The 16,321-nt window shown below is 51.9% G+C and overlaps 1 protein-coding gene across 2 annotated transcripts in view; it reads left to right on the top strand.

The window, feature by feature from the left end:
- AGTPBP1 (ATP/GTP binding carboxypeptidase 1) overlaps positions 1-16,321 on the top strand; it is a 220,094-nt gene that overhangs the window by 179,163 nt on the left and 24,610 nt on the right. Inside the window, exon 26 of one of the 2 annotated variants that reach the window (XR_010407822.1) lies at positions 3,658-3,894. Coding sequence is in view for 1 of the 2 variants with exons in the window: in XM_045882326.3 (XP_045738282.2) it covers positions 3,658-3,748 (91 nt within the window). In the remaining variant the exon portion in view is untranslated. Of the gene's footprint in view, positions 1-3,657; positions 4,476-16,321 lie in introns of those variants that run through there. The other variant, XM_045882326.3, reaches the window with a different exon arrangement.

The raw sequence follows: 16,321 nt of genomic DNA, 5'->3' as shown, positions 1-16,321 counted from the left end.
TGTGTGTGTGGTGCTGAGATGTGTGTGTGTGTGTGGTGCTGAGGTGTGTGTGTGGTGCTGGTGTGTGTGTGTGGTGCTGAGGTGTGTGGTGTGTGTGTGTGTGGTGCTGAGGTGTGTGTGTATTGCTGAGGTGTGTGTGTGGTGCTGAGGTGTGTGTGTGGTGCTGAGGTGTGTGTGTGGTGCTGAGGTGTGTGTTTGTATTGCTGAGGTGTGTGTGTGTGTGTGTGGTGCTGAGGTGTGTGTGTGGTGCTGAGGTGTGTGTGGTGCTGGTGTGTGTGGTGCTGAGATGTGTGTGTGTGTGGTGCTGAGGTGTGTGGTGTGTGTGTGTGGTGTGTGTGTGTGGTGCTGAGGTGTGTGTGTATTGCTGAGGTGTGTGTGTGGTGCTGAGGTGTGTGTGTGGTGCTGAGGTGTGTGTGGTGCTGAGGTGTGTGTTTGTATTGCTGAGGTGTGTGTGTGTGTGTGGTGCTGAGGTGTGTGTGTGGTGCTGAGGTGTGTGTGTGGTGCTGAGGTGTGTGTGGTGCTGGTGTGTGTGTGGTGCTGAGATGTGTGTGTGTGTGGTGCTGAGGTGTGTGGTGTGTGTGTGTGGTGTGTGTGTGTGTGGTGCTGAGGTGTGTGTGTATTGCTGAGGTGTGTGTGTGTGTGGTGCTGAGGTGTGTGTGTGGTGCTGGTGTGTGTGTGGTGCTGAGGTGTGTGGTGTGTATGTGTGGTGCTGAGGTGTGTGGTGTGTGTTTGTGGTGCTGAGGTGTGTGTGTATTTCTGAGGTGTGTGTGTGTGTGGTGCTGAGGTGTGTGTGGTGCTGAGGTGTGTCTGTGTGGTGCTGAGGTGTGTGTGTGTGTGTGGTGCTGAGGTGTGTGTGGTATGTGTGTGTGTGTGGTGCTGAGGTGTGTGTGTGTATTGCTGAGGTGTGTGTGTGGTGCTGAGGTGTGTCTGTGTGGTGCTGAGGTGTGTGTGTGTGTGTGGTGCTGAGGTGTGTGTGGTGCTGGTGTGTGTGTGGTGCTGAGGTGTGTGTGTGTGGTGCTGAGGTGTGTGTGGTGTGTGTGTGTGTGGTGCTGAGGTGTGTGTGTGTATTGCTAAGGTGTGTGTGTGGTGCTGAGGTGTGTGTGTGGTGCTGAGGTGTGTGTGGTGCTGAGGTGTGTGTTTGTATTGCTGAGGGGTGTGTGTGTGTGTGGTGCTGAGGTGTGTGTGTGGTGCTGAGGTGTGTGTGGTGCTGGTGTGTGTGTGGTGCTGAGATGTGTGTGTGTGTGTGGTGCTGAGGTGTGTGGTGTGTGTGTGTGGTGCTGAGGTGTGTGGTGTGTGTGTGTGTGGTGCTGAGGTGTGTGTGTATTGCTGAGGTGTGTGTGTGGTGCTGAGGTGTGTGTGGTGCTGAGGTGTGTGTGTATTGCTGAGGTGTGTGTGTGTGGTGCTGAGGTGTGTGTGTGGTGCTGAGGTGTGTGTGTGGTGCTGAGGTGTGTGTTTGTATTGCTGAGGTGTGTGTGAGTGTGGTGCTGAGGTGTGTGTGTGGTGCTGAGGTGTGTGTGGTGCTGGTGTGTGTGGTGCTGAGATGTGTGTGTGTGGTGCTGAGGTGTGTGGTGTGTGTGTGTGGTGTGTGTGTGTGGTGCTGAGGTGTGTGTGTATTGCTGAGGTGTGTGTGTGGTGCTGAGGTGTGTGTGTGGTGCTGAGGTGTGTGTGGTGCTGAGGTGTGTGTTTGTATTGCTGAGGTGTGTGTGTGTGTGTGTGGTGCTGAGGTGTGTGTGTGGTGCTGAGGTGTGTGTGTGGTGCTGAGGTGTGTGTGGTGCTGGTGTGTGTGTGGTGCTGAGATGTGTGTGTGTGTGGTGCTGAGGTGTGTGGTGTGTGTGTGTGGTGTGTGTGTGTGTGGTGCTGAGGTGTGTGTGTATTGCTGAGGTGTGTGTGTGTGGTGCTGAGGTGTGTGTGTGGTGCTGGTGTGTGTGTGTGGTGCTGAGGTGTGTGGTGTGTATGTGTGGTGCTGAGGTGTGTGGTGTGTGTTTGTGGTGCTGAGGTGTGTGTGTATTTCTGAGGTGTGTGTGTGTGTGGTGCTGAGGTGTGTGTGGTGCTGGTGTGTGTGTGGTGCTGAGGTGTGTCTGTGTGGTGCTGAGGTGTGTGTGTGTGTGTGGTGCTGAGGTGTGTGTGGTATGTGTGTGTGTGTGGTGCTGAGGTGTGTGTGGTATGTGTGTGTGTGTGGTGCTGAGGTGTGTGTGTGTATTGCTGAGGTGTGTGTGTGGTGCTGAGGTGTGTCTGTGTGGTGCTGAGGTGTGTGTGTGTGTGTGGTGCTGAGGTGTGTGTGGTGCTGGTGTGTGTGTGGTGCTGAGGTGTGTGTGTGTGGTGCTCAGGTGTGTGTGGTGTGTGTGTGTGTGGTGCTGAGGTGTGTGTGTGTATTGCTAAGGTGTGTGTGTGGTGCTGAGGTGTGTGTGTGGTGCTGAGGTGTGTGTGGTGCTGAGGTGTGTGTTTGTATTGCTGAGGGGTGTGTGTGTGTGTGGTGCTGAGGTGTGTGTGTGGTGCTGAGGTGTGTGTGGTGCTGGTGTGTGTGTGGTGCTGAGATGTGTGTGTGTGTGTGGTGCTGAGGTGTGTGGTGTGTGTGTGTGGTGCTGAGGTGTGTGGTGTGTGTGTGTGTGGTGCTGAGGTGTGTGTGTATTGCTGAGGTGTGTGTGTGGTGCTGAGGTGTGTGTGGTGCTGAGGTGTGTGTGTATTGCTGAGGTGTGTGTGTGTGTGGTGCTGAGGTGTGTGTGTGGTGCTGGTGTGTGTGTGTGTGGTGCTGAGGTGTGTGTGTGGTGCTGGTGTGTGTGAGTGTGGTGCTGAGGTGTGTGGTGTGTGTGTGTGTGTGGTGCTGAGGTGTGTGGTGCTGAGGTGTGTGGTGCTGAGGTGTGTGTGGTGCTGAGGTGTGTGTGCGTGTGTGTGTGCGGGCGCGTGCGCACTGATGGAGCATGGTGAGAAGGAAGCTAAGCGGGTGGCTCGCCGGGCAGTCACCGGGGCGGAGGCCGAGAAGCCGCACTCTGTTCCCCGCGGGGACAGCAGGGCTGCGCTTGTCTTCTCCGAAAGCGCTTCGCAGCGCGCTCATTACGGGGAGATGCAGCCGGGGAAGCAAGCGCTCGGCTGGCGGGGCAGCTCCGCTCTCCCTCCGCAGCAGATCCCGATTTTGTGCAGGCGGCGAAATGCCGCCTCCCAGGAGCTCCCCTCCAGCGGCCGGGAAGGCCCCACGAAGGAGGTGATGTGGGACTCGGTTGACGTTTTGTGCGTCTGTGTGTGTGCGCACGTGCGCGAAGCGCTGTGGAGTCGGGAAGCCTTTCCAAACATAGGACCTCATGCCGTCGTTGTAACAACTGCGTACGGGGTGTGTCATCATCCCCATCTGACCACTGAGGAAACCGGGCCCCGGGCGGATGAAGGTGACGTGTGCGGGTCACCCGTTGCGGCCCCCGGCGCGCCCCAGCCCCGGCGTCTGGTTGCCAGCCCGGTGCTTCCCCGCCGAGGCGGCCCCGCGGCCCCGCCAAGGCCCGTCCAGTCGGAAGGGACAACGTGCATTCCGACTGCTGGGATGTCCATCTGCGCAAAGAAGACAATCAAACTGAAAAACGAGTTAGAAAATGGGAGGAGAAAGAGAGGGTGGTAGGCAGGATTCTAGACGTGTTCTGTACCGACGTCTTTTCCCTTCTTCCCTTCGAGGTTCTTTGGCTGGTCTAGTAGTGACCCTGACGGAAGACAGACGACCCCGAGAGTGTGGGAGCCCGGAGAACCAGGCCTCTCGAAGAAGTGACCAGAGCAGCCTGCCTTTATACCTTCTGTCCACTTACCTGTGAGGCTTTGACAAAACACGGGGTAGCAGATTAATGAAGAAGCAACAGGTCTTCGCCGCCTCCAATTCCCCGTCTCCGGATGCTTTCCACCTCCCAGGACAGGAAGGTACCTTCACCTGGGAGATGAATTTCCTGCTTTCAGGGGGACCAAGGAGGGTCGGAGTGTCCGTCTTGCCCTGCTGTTTCTGAAGTAACTTTTTTCCAAAGATTTTATTTATTTATTTGACAGAGAGAGAGCGCACAAGCAGGGGAAGCGGCAGACAGAGCGAGAGCGAGAAGCAGGCTCCCAGTTGAGCAGGGAGCCCAATGCGGGGCTCGATCCCAGGACCCCAGGATCATGACCTGAGCTGAAGGCAGATGCTAAACCAACTGAACCACCCAGGCGTCCCTCTTAAGTAACTTTAATTCAAAATAATCAATATGCCAAGGTGGCACATTTTGGGGTGGCCTCTTCACGCCCTGCAAGAGTCCCCTTCCCTGGTTATCCAATCTAACACAGATCTAGGTATTGCCCAGGGGGCTTTGCAGATGTAACTAAGGTTACCAACCAGCCGACCCTAAAATAGGGACATTATCTGGTTGTCCTGGTGGGCCCAATGTAACCCTGGAAAGCAGCAGAGGAAGGCGGACATTTCAGTTGGAGAACTGAGGCAGAAAGAGAGAGAGATTTGAAGTGCTGTTGCCGGCTTTGGGGATGGAGGGGAGGCCGGAGCCCCAGACTGCAGGTGGGGTGGGGGGGTGCTACTAGATCTGGGAAGGACCCTGGCCCAAAGCCAGGAGGAAGGGGGGCCTTCAGTCCTACACGGAGGGGGATTCTGCCAACAACACGTGGGTTCATCCTCGTGGCCCCACGACACCTTGATTGCCATCCTGTGGGGTTCCAGGTGCCACAGAGAACCAGCGAGGCCTAGACTTCTGACGAGAGAAACTGAGGCAGTACATTTATTTGTGCTGTTTTAATCTGCTGCGCTTGTAGTCATTTTAATCTGCTAAATTTGTAGCGATAGAAAACTAATCCAAATGTGGGATATAGAGAAGGAGAGGAGGGGAAAGAACCAAAAGCCAGCTGCCCGGCTACCACGGGACGATCTTGCAGGTTTCGGATGGGTTGGCAACATGACTCCTTTGATAAACAACTCGAACCACCTTTCCTGTTGCTTGAGCTCCAAGCTGCACGTTTGGCCTCAGCTTCAAGGTGCTGCTTTTTGTTTGTTTGCGAGCGCATACGGAAAGTTTATTTTAATCTCCTTCTGAGTTATGAGAAAACATACTTTCCTCATTTAAAAAAGGCAAATCGTTCCAAATGTGTTCAAGTTTCATGAGTTGTACAGGATTAACACTCAGTGTGGAGTAATAGTTTGGTGGAAGTTTTGGGGGGAAAGAGAGAAAAACGTACCAGATGAGACCATGAAGCAGCCTGGCGCTGTCCTTTAGGATTGCCAGGAGGTCTGGGACTTGCCTCACCCAGTTAGGCCCAAACAGCTCAGCCAGTTTGGGTGTCCATATTTGTGTGGAGTGATTTATAATATATAGATGTTCTGAGAATTGCACAACTCCATAGGACTCTCAGCCACATATGCTATTTTCCTTGATTTTCAAATCTGCTACAATCTGATACTTTGTCAGAATGATCTTGGCCATTTTAACCTTTTAATATTAGAAAGGTGGAATATTCCAGCTGCTGGTACGAAGTGTGGTCATACCCATGTCTTCAGTGCATATGGGATTACAATGAACAAAATTCTCTGAGCCAATGGACTGTATAGAAAAGGTGAGGTGGGGTTACATCTGTCATATAGAAAAGGTCGGTTGGCCCAGGGAGGGGGAGCTGTGGAAGCAGCTGGGTTGGAGATGGTTCTCCACTGTCCCACCCATGGGCACTCCTAGCAGATGGGCCTCCCCTGCCCCAGAGCCAGGGGATGTATGCTGGTGGCAGAAGCAGAGGGCCCTAGAGACTCAGCAGGGAACTGGGCCATAGGGAGGCCCCCACAGGCTCCTCTGAAGGACTCAGACACAACCCCCCTGAAACACCTACCCCCCAAAGGGCGCCAATAGTGGTTCAGTGTGAGCCAGAAAACTTCAACAACCAACAGGCAGGTTTACAGCTGGGCCTAAACTTGACCCTAACTCTTAGTCCAAGAAGTAGAGGCAGCCAATAGGAAAGGGACTACATTGGGACCCAGTGAGCTAAAGAAGCACTGGCCCTTTTCCCTCTCCCTGCTCCATACCCAACACGCCAGAGGAGCCTTGCCCTGAAGACCAGGAGCTGGTTCAGAGCTGAATCCTGACCACTCCTTGCACACATCCAGGGTCTGATCAAGTCAGTCCTTGAGGAGGGGAGAAGATGAGGCTGAAATAGAATTTGAGGTTAAGTCTATGGTATGAACTCAAAATGTCATCAAGGGAAGGAAACGGGAGAGTTGACACAGTATCATCGAAAATAACCAAAGGACATTATGCTAAGTGAAATGAGTCAGACAGAGAAAGACCAATACGATATGATCTCACTTCTGTGTAGAAAAAAAAAGAAAAAAGAAAGGGTGGGCCAAATGGGTGAAGGGGATCAAAAGGTACAGATTTCCCACTATAAACTAAGTCCTGGGAATGTAATGTACAACATGATGACTGTAGTCAATAATACTGTATTATGTATTTGAAAGTTGCTAAGAGAGTAGATCTTAAAGTTCTCAACACAGAAGAAACAATTTTGTAACTAGGTGTGATGAGGGATGTTAACTAGACCTTACCGTGATGATCATTTTATAACATATACAAATACTGAATCATGTTGGACACCTGAAACTGATCTAAAGTTCTATGTCAGAGGTGCCTGGCTGGCTCAGTTGGAGGAGCATGTGATTCTTGATCTCAGGGTTGTGAGGTCAAGCCCCATACTGGGTATAGAGAGTACTAAAAAAAAATAAAAAATAAAACCCAAAACAACTTTAAAGTTCTATGTCAATTACACCTCAATAAAAAAAATAAAACTGTTTCATGCTTCTGCCCCCTCATAGGTGAGAACTGCCCAATAAATGGGTGCAGGTGTCATACAGTAGAAGGGTGACATGGGCTCAGGTGGCCCCAGCTTCTGGGTGAAGGTATGAGAGCCAGTGGGTTTGGGCTCGGCGTAAGGAACGACTGGAGGTAGAAGAAGCCGACCCTGAAGGAATGGGTTCCTCGTGTCTGCAAGGATGCAGACTGATGGGAAACTGGAGCAGATAGATGCTCCCTAAAGTCACTTCACACCTGGGGCTTCTCCTCCTCTTCTGGGACCCCGGGAGAGGTGAGTGGAAGGAGGTGGCTCAGGAGGAGAGGGCAGGCAGGGGATGGTCTGTGGCTGCGGATGGCCCCAGGCCGGTCAGGGCCTGCAGGTCGGTGGCACGCAGAGCTGGACTCCCCGCTCTGGGATCTCCCGTTGCCCTTGCCTGGCCTGGGGCAGGCTCTTCTGCTGGCCACCGCCCCTGCTCCACAAACTGCTGCCCTGGGTCTGCCCCAAGGCCTCCCAAGGGGGGTGCAGCGGCGACAGCTACCCACGGGGCCCTTGACCTTCAGGCCGCCCTGCCTCTGCTCTCGCAGGAGGGCCAGCCCCCGCTCCTCCCACGCGGTCATTTCCGCTGTGATATGAGCGGACGTGAACTTTTGCAAGCGGGAAGGGCCTGGCTTGGAGCCCTCGCCCGGGGCAGTTAGCAGGTACCTGGAGAGTTTGGTCATGGGACCTCCGTGCCCCGGTTACTACTGATTTCAGATTTGGGGGAAGAAAGATAGAAACAAAACAAACAGGGTGCCTGGGTGGCTCAGTTGGTTGGGTGACTGCTTTCGGCTCAGGTCATGATCCTGGAGTCCCGGGATCGAGTCCCACATCGGGCTCCCTGCTCAGCAGGGAGTCTGCTTCTCCCTCTGACCCTCCTCCCTCTCCTGCTCTCTGTCTCTCATTCTCTCTCTCTCAAATAAATAAATAAAATCTTAAAACAAACAAACAAACAAACAAAAATCGCATTTGAGATCATCAAGTTGGCCCAGGGCTCGGCAGGGCCCAAAGAACGGTAGGGGTTCAAGTCCGCAGATCCGTGGGCCTTAGTCCTCACACCTGTTTCCCTACGGCATCAATCCTTTTCTATCTTCCCAGCTCTTGACGAAATAACAAATCATTCCTCTTCCCTACGCATCCTTGCTGGGCCCACCCACCTCTCCAGTTCGCTGGAAGAAGGCTCTGGAACCTGCGCAGGAAGAGGCCCACAGCAGACTTTGCAATGAGGCCAGGGTTGCCAGATTTAGCCAACAAAAAGATCTCATGCACAGTTAAATTTGAATTTCAGGGGAACAACAGTGTGATATTTGGGACATACTTGCACTAAGACCTTCCCTGTTGTTTATCAGAAATTCCAATTTAACCGGGCAACCTGGAGGGTCCTGGGGAATCCTTGCCCCCTGGGGTTTGTGCAGCTGAAAAGGAGCAGTCGTGTTGGCAAATGTCAGGCCCTCCTCGACACCCCCACATCGCCCCCAAATAACTAGGGGGATCCACTTCTTTTTTTATTTTTTTAAAGATTTTATTTATTTATTTGACAGAGTGAGAGAACACAAGCAGTGTGTGAACAGTAGAGGGAGAGGGAGAAGCAGGCTTCCTGCTGAGCAGGGAGCCCGATGCAGGGCTCGATCCCAGGACCCCGGGATCATGACCTGAGCTGAAGGCAGACGCTTAACGACTGAGCCACCCACATGCCCCGGGATCCAGTTTTTTCGCTGGTGCCACACCACCTCCTGTTGGTGTTAAAAACTGCCCTTTGGGGTTTGATGTGCCTTTGCTCAGTGCCGAGACGAGCCCCTGCCCCGGATCTTTGGCGAGCCTCTGGGCTTGTCTGAGGGAAGCCACTTACTCACTTGGCTGAAGGATCAGCCGCTTTTGTGTCAGGGTGCCTGGTTTGGGAGGGCTGCCCAGCTAGCTGGTCTGTGTTGAGCTGGGCTTTCCAGTCAAATGCCCATTTTCCGTTGGGGGTGCTTGCTCTTCTCCTGCGAGCTGACCGTGTAGAATGTTCCAGTCCAACCGAGGGGCTCTCATGTCATGAACCTCGAGGACTCAGGTCGGTTCCCATCCCTGTGTTCCCAGGAGGTGTGTTGGCTTCCAGCAGATGTTCTCCTGTCCTGTCAGCAGCCTGCTCTGCCTATAATGTGGCTGCAGGAGGAGAGGCCTTCGCAAAGCGCCAGGGCAGAGGAGGCCTACTGCCTCGCTTCGCAGAAGCCAGAAAGTCACCCGAGTGACTTTTTCTGGAACAAAACGTGTCATGCCCATCCAGACAGAAAAGCAGTTAGAAGTATTAAGATGGCAGCTTCTTAAAAATTCTGCCTGATCAGGCTTTTGATTTACCTGAATGGGAGACAGAACATGAGGCCTTCGTGCGGAGTGTTGGTCACCTCACAGGGTTGTTTTAAAGGCGCCTTAGCCGCGGGTTTGGAACATCTGTCTCATGTTAGGGCGGCCTGAGTGTGTGCGCGGGTCGGTTTAGTGTAAGTGCAACGAGCCTGTGCACCCTCCGAGCATCCGTCAGGCCCCGGAACAGTCGGCCAGCCTGTCTCCTGTCACAAAGCATTTCTTCAAAGTTGTAAACACACATACAATCCATATTGTGTTTTAAGGAGACAATGGTTCAAAGGGTTTTTCCTAGGCTATTTTTAACATCGAAGTCTGGAAGGAAAATGATGTCACAATGCTGGGAAAAGGGTCCAGATATTCCAACAGACCACAGCTGAAGAATTCTGGTTTTTGTTTCTCGTAGATTTGGGATCATTCAAAAAAGGTGTTTTAAACCCCTCATTCCAAAAAGCTTTGCAGCTTGAGCCGTGCCTGGAGCAGCTTTCCCTCCTGCAGTTTGTCAATCAGACAGGAGCCTGGATGGGATTGTGTGAGCTGGTGGCAGGAGCCGGGGCGGGGTGGGGTGGGGGGGTCTTTTCCGGAGGAGAGAAGGCCAGCAGCCATGTTAAAGTGACGAGAAAACCATAATAACAACAACAAAAAGGTGATCATATTAGGTTTTCCTGCCTCTACTGGGTGGTCTTGGACAAGTTGTTGAACCTCTCTGATTTTCAGTTATCTCTTTTGTAACGTATGGTGATACTGGCCTCAGAAGATTATTGTGGGTATTGATAAAATAATGAATGAGAGCAGCTATTTTATTTTTTTTTTAAGATTTTATTTATTTATTTTACAGAGAGAGAACAAGCAGGGGAAGCAGGAGAGGGAGAGGGAGAAGCAGGCTCCCCACTGAGCAGGGAGCCCGATGAGGGGCTCGATCCCAGGACCTTGGGATCATGACCTGAGCCAAAGGCAGACACTTAACAACTGAGCCACCCAGGCGCCCCTGAGAGCAGCTATTTTAGCGCATGGTACATCCTAGGTTAAACTAGCATTAACTCTTGTCTCTCCTTTCCTTTGACTTTGTTCCATCCACATGTTTTTGCCCCCCACTGTTTACGAGGGAATACATGTTACAAAGATCTCCCCAAACTACTCTGGCCTACCATCTTTAAGTGAGGAAAAGCACAGGAGAAATAAAGTCACGGGGGTGGGGGTGAGTGCGGGGAAGAAGGAGAAAGAGTATGGCTGTGATGTGTCCTGTTCCCTTTGGCAGTGGGGGGTTCACCTGTCTTCGGGAAATGGGGGTTTTATTTGTAGATGAGTGCGGTCCTGACTGTCTGTGCAATGGCTGGGGACTTCAGGGCCTGGGTTTCTCCCATGGGATTGGAAATTGTCTGATAGAGGAAGGTTGCCTCTCTTGGCCAGCACTCCCAGAAGCCCCCGGGGCTGCTTTGGTATTTAGGTGCGAGGCAATAGGCTTTCGGGGAGGCTCTGATCGTCGGTTGGCCTCTCGGTGAGAATTGTATTCTTTACCATTTATTTCACTTTTGCCACATCGCCTGGGTTTCTTCTTTATTTGTCTATACTGGGGAGACTGGAGATAGTTGATTATCACTCTGGGGGACACACAGCCAACTCCCAGGCAGAAGGGAGCGAAGCAGGCCCTGAGAGGGAGAGTCGAGACCTTGCTCTCAGAGCCTGGTGTGGAAGGTCACGCCTGCTATTTCCTCTCAGGGAGGGCATGTTGGTCAGCTTGGGGTGGGGTGGGTAGTAACCTCTCGACTATTGTGCAAAGTCTGGAAACTGACCCAGCTTCCTCCCCTCTTCTGCTTACTGCTCCTATGGTCCTTTTATCCCACTGACTTCTTTTTATGGAAGAAAGAGCCTCACAATGACCCATCTGGTGCTCATGTTGGGGGTCAGTTGGTCAGTTATCCTGATGAGCAGGGTTCCCTCCTGTATGGATGAGGCTCTTGCCTACTGTTGGTGTTTGCTGACCTGCCTGCTTCATCTGCTGATCAAGCTCTAGTGTTGGGGCAGTGGCCTAGAGGATGAGAGGATGCGCCCCACAAAACGATGGCCTGGCAGGCTGGGGAGACCCCGCGAGATGGGGCAGAGGGCGCTCCGAAGGTGGGCATCTCACCTGCACTGGCGTGGGTAGGCCAGTCTTTCTAGAGCAAAGGATGTTTTTAAGCTGAGACCTCAGAGTGAACTTCAGACTCTGAAGCCAGAGCAGAACGTTCTAAGCGGCAGGAACAGGTTATGCAGAAGGCTGGAGACGGGCACAGAGCTTGGGAGAAGCTGCCGGTGCCTATGGTAATCAGTGCGCCGTGTGGAAGGAGTGAATGTTCTAGAAAGCTGGAGAGGGCAGCGGGGGCTGGGCCACACGGGGCCTTCACTCAGACAACTCTGCTGGGTTGAGGACGCCCTCCCTGTCAGCCCCGGCACGCAGAAGCTCCTGCTCAGACTCAGGATGGAGATGGGGGCCTAGAGGCATGTGGCATGTGGGCTGGCCACCTCCTCTAGATCTTCTTCTTACCACCTCAGGGCTCACAGGCCCAACCTGCAACAATGCCAGCATCCTCCCCACTTCACCAGAGGGCCTTCTCTTCCTTCGGCCTTAACTTTGCTTTCAGAGTTTCCCTTGTGGGATTGAACTCCATTTGTCCAAACTTGGACGTGCAGATACGATCGGAGCTCAAAGTTCAGCTTCCTGCTGCCCACCCCCAACCTCACCCCTCCTTTTTTTTTTTTTTAATCACCAGGGGGCTGAGTGCCTTCCAAAATTTGATTCCTTATAGAGAATTATATTAGTAAATATATGGCTTGGTTGCCAAGGAACAGCCAAAGTAATAATGCCATAAAAAAAGATAAGAATTTTTTCTCTGACCAGTGTAAGTGGTGCCGGGGAAATGGTGGGGCCGTGAGTTCAAGGACCCAGGATCCCTCTTGTCTTGTTGGCTGCTATATATAGTATAGGGAGGCTAGGTTATGCGGAAGGAACAAACAATCCCCGCATCTTAGTGACTTAAAACAACAGTTTTATTTCCCCTTTATGCTCCCTATCCACTGAGGGTCGGCAAAGGGGTGCTGTCCTCATCTGGGCCTCAGGCTGATCACCAGCCACTATTGGAACATTTCTGGTGGTCACGGCAGTGGCCTCATATCCGTGGGTGAAATGCTCACCCACAACTCAATGGGCAGAAATTCTCCTACAGGTGTGCCAGGACAGGGATGAGGACTAAACACTGGCAAGCTGCGTGAAGCGTGGCCACATGCTGCCATTCATGGCGGGCTTCCAACCTGTGGGTGTCAGATGGCAGCTTTAGCTTCTACCAGGACATCTGTGTTTGAGTCAGCAGAAAGGGGACGAGAGAGAGGCAGGGCCTGCCCCTTCCCTTTCAGGTCGTGATCCAGATAGTGCACATCCCATTGGTCCAAATGTGGTCACAGGGCCAATCGAGCTGCATGGGCAGCTGGGAATTGTAGTTCTTATGTGAATGGCCCTGTGGCCAGATAGAACTTGTGGAAACATTGGAGACTTGATTTGGGCACATCACTAGGAGGTCACTTGGGCAAAAATTCTTACTATTTTTGGTTAATGCTGGAGTATCTAAGAAAGATGTGAGGGAGGCCTTTAGGATAGTTTGCTTTCTAAGACAACTTACTCATTCAGTTTCTGGCCTTAGAATATAACCCCCCACAGGTAGAGATCTTCTTTATGGTCTATTTTAAAAAATAATCAGTAAATACAGAGGCTCCGTGAATACTTGTCACAAATACTTTGAGAATTTCTCCAGGATCTAGTTCTGAATTGAGTGGCCACAAGAGGTTATTGCTCTTTCTTTATTACAAGTGAGTGTTCAACCTTCATGGACAGCCACAGCTGTCTATCATATTTGAAATAGGGAGAGATCTTGTAAAGTGTTTTTTCCCCCCTCCAGTTAGGATAATGATTCTGTTTCTCAACAGAAACTACTGTGTCCCCTTTCTCAGCAGCGGTAGAGATTGCTGGGCTGGAGTGGGATGGATGGAAGGAGGTGTCAGTTCAGAGTCTGCCATTACTGTGAGGAGCTAGGGACAAACCCTCCCTGACCCTCAGTTTCCTTATTGATTAAACAATGCATGGTGAACTGAAGATGGTCACATTTTGCTTTGCTTCTCTTCCCATTGAGAGATGGCATCTGATTCCACTCCTCCTTTATCTGAGCTGGCCTTAGGAACTTGCTTGACCCATGCAATGTGGCTGGAACTTCTGACGGGGTCCTAAGGAGCCTTGAAGTTTCTGTGTGGGCCCCTAGGAATGCTTGCCTTTGAGAAACTCCCTCTTGGAACCCAGCCGCCACACTGGGACAAAGCCCTAGCCACATGGAGAAGCTGTGGGAACACACTCCAGTCTCCGGCCCCAGCTGAGCTTTCAGCTGACCGCCAGCACCAAGCACCTGCCCCGGGAGGTTGTTACCTGCATGGCAAGGCCAGCTGAGCCTTCACGTGATGCAGCCCCAGCCGACATCTGAATGCAACTGCGTGAGAGTTTCGTGAGAACCTCTAGCTGAGGTCCGTCAACCCACCGGACTATGGGAGATAATGTTATTGTCTCAGGCCATGTTCTGAGGTGGTTTGTTATGCAGCAGTGGTTGACTGGAACACAAGGGATTTGTATGGACATCCTTTACAGGGACTTACTAAGCTTTACTAAGCACTGCAAGTACAATGACAAACTGTCCCATAAAAGCAAGTCAAGAACCTTGAATATACCAAGGACCAGCCATGGGTGCAGTCAGGTGTCACACGGTTAGGCTTGCAGCACAGAGAGAGAATGCTGGTGACGTGGGTAGTTCCCAAACACAGAAAGTGCACTCGTGAGGAAAAAGGCACTCTTCTAAGGATAGAGACGTCTCTCTACTACCAGTGGTGATGTGCCAAAGGAGGAAGCATTATCCAAAGATGAGAAAAGACAAAGTTACTTTCTCCTGCCCTTAACGCCAAAGGTGATCAGGGACAACCTGGGTTTGACCTTCAGGAAAGCTGGTGACTCCAAGACTTTCCAGTCTGCCCATGTGTAGATGGTGGACCAGTTCTCCTTAGTCTTCTTGCTAGAGGGGTGGAGACAGGAAGGATGAACCAGAGGCACAAAATGACGGCAGCAGGCATTCCCAGCAGCCTTCTTTCCCTTCTTCCATGTACTGGGGACATATGTGTATGTGTCCCAACACAATGGCCCCAACCAAAAAGCTACATTTTCCATCTCCCTTGCAGAGAGCAATGTTCATACAACACAGTTCTGGCCAAAAAGACACCATAGAACCTTCTGGAAAGTCTGTCAGTGGGCCCAGATTCACTTGGCATGTGTTCTTTGCCCTTGGCCCACCCCCTCCAGTAGGTCTGGGCTGGGGCCTACATACTTGGAGTTGACCAGCACCTGCAAGTGTGGATGATGCTGGTCCAGAGACCGTGCTTACAGAACCACCACTCGGCCATGATGAGAAACGGGGTGGAAAATCGCATGTGAGTGGTTTCTGATTCCTTCTAGTCCCAGGGCAGCCGGGCGATATCCGGGGTGGGGAAGGGGTGAACCCAAATGACAGGAGTCGTGACCAGAAGCTTGGAGGGAGCTGGACGCCACCAGAGTCGCCATTGGGATAAACAAAGTGTGCCTTTTGTTCTTCAGGAAAGGTGGGGACGTGACCAGATAAGGGCTCCCTACCTGGTGGCACATCCCCACGCAGCTCCCGCACGTTTCCCATGCCGTGGCCTGCCCCCCATCGTGGCCCCCCCCATCGCGGCGGCCTGCCCCCCATCGTGGCCAGCCCGTCCTCACCCAGCTGCATTCAGGCGCCCAGGCTGCGCAAGGGCTTCTGCATCGCAGGCGTGTTGGATCCATCATGACTTGGTTGTTACCATACACGGTGTTTATTTTTCTTCATAGAAAGATGCAAGCTGTGTGCCTCCAAATGCTGGAAGCTCAGAATATTTCATTTGTTTGTGGAGACAGACTGGATGGCACAATTTCAATCAAACTATGAAATGCAGCCTGGCATGCCTGGAGAGAGAGAGAGAGAGAGGGAAAGAATAACACTGTGTGCTCTTCTTTCCGAGAAGCCTGAGAACTGCACACTCGGTTAACCCGTTAATGCCCAGAAGGGGTCCTGATGGACATGTTCCCCCGCCACTCAGGGGGACCAGGGAGCTCTGGCCAGAATGCTCGCTGCTCTTGCTGGAGATGGGCAGGGCAAGTTGCAAGCGCTGTGCCCCACTGGTTTACCCTGGGGAACCAGGCCTGTGTCCTTTGGTTCCCAAATGCAATCTGGCCATTTTCGCCCCTGATTACAAAAGTGATCATTTAAAATTTTTCAGGAAACAGGGACACCTGGGGGGCTCAGTTGGTTAAGCGGCTGCCTTTGGCTTAGATCATGATCCTGGAGTTCCAGGATCGAGTCCTGCATCGGGCTCCCTGCTCAGCGGGGAGTCTACTTCTCCCTCTGACCCTCCCCTGCTCTTGTGCGCGCTCTCTCTCTCTCAAATAAATAAATAAATAAATAAATCTTAAAATTTTTTGGGAAACAAAGAGTAAAGACCAAAAAAAAAAAAAAAAGAGCTATAATGTCTCCCTGTTTCTATTATCTAAGCTGCCTTTTTCAACTACGATATCTTTCAGGGGCAACCTATATGGATCTATATCCTAAATGGTGATGGCTGAATATCATTCCACTGTGGGGCTCTCTCAGCCTCCGGGGGATGGTTGGTTAGTTGCCAATTGTGTTTTCCTTTATAAACTGTGCTGCATGGAACATCCTCAGACTTGCATCTTGCCCCCTTTGTTTTCCAATCTGCCTAGGCTCACCCCTTCGCAGTGGAACTGCTGGGGAAATGCTGTGAAGAATGGTCCGGAACTACCCTCCCTGAAGTCTGTGTGCTCGACAGCCCCCCCAGCCCCCCGCCCCTGGCCCTCCAGAGAGCACAGCGAGCACTTTCTACCAGCATCTTCTCTTAGATTTCTGAATGATTAGCATATCCTGACATGGGAAATCTTCATGTAATAGATTTTTTTTCTCATTATAAATTATGGTTATAATAAGCATTTGATTATTATAATAATAGCATTTATTTGGCTGTTTGCTAATTGTGTTTTTTTTGTTATGAAAAGGTGCAAACTGGGGCATGCCTGGGTGGCTCAGTC

The sequence above is a fragment of the Mirounga angustirostris genome, unplaced genomic scaffold, assembly GCF_029215605.1.
Source record: "Mirounga angustirostris isolate CCGP_5_RB_7025 unplaced genomic scaffold, mMirAng1.0.hap1 SCAF_15, whole genome shotgun sequence".
NCBI lineage: Eukaryota > Metazoa > Chordata > Mammalia > Carnivora > Phocidae > Mirounga > Mirounga angustirostris.
Note: the sequence above shows the minus strand (reverse complement) of the source record. Positions and strands in the feature narration are given on the sequence as shown.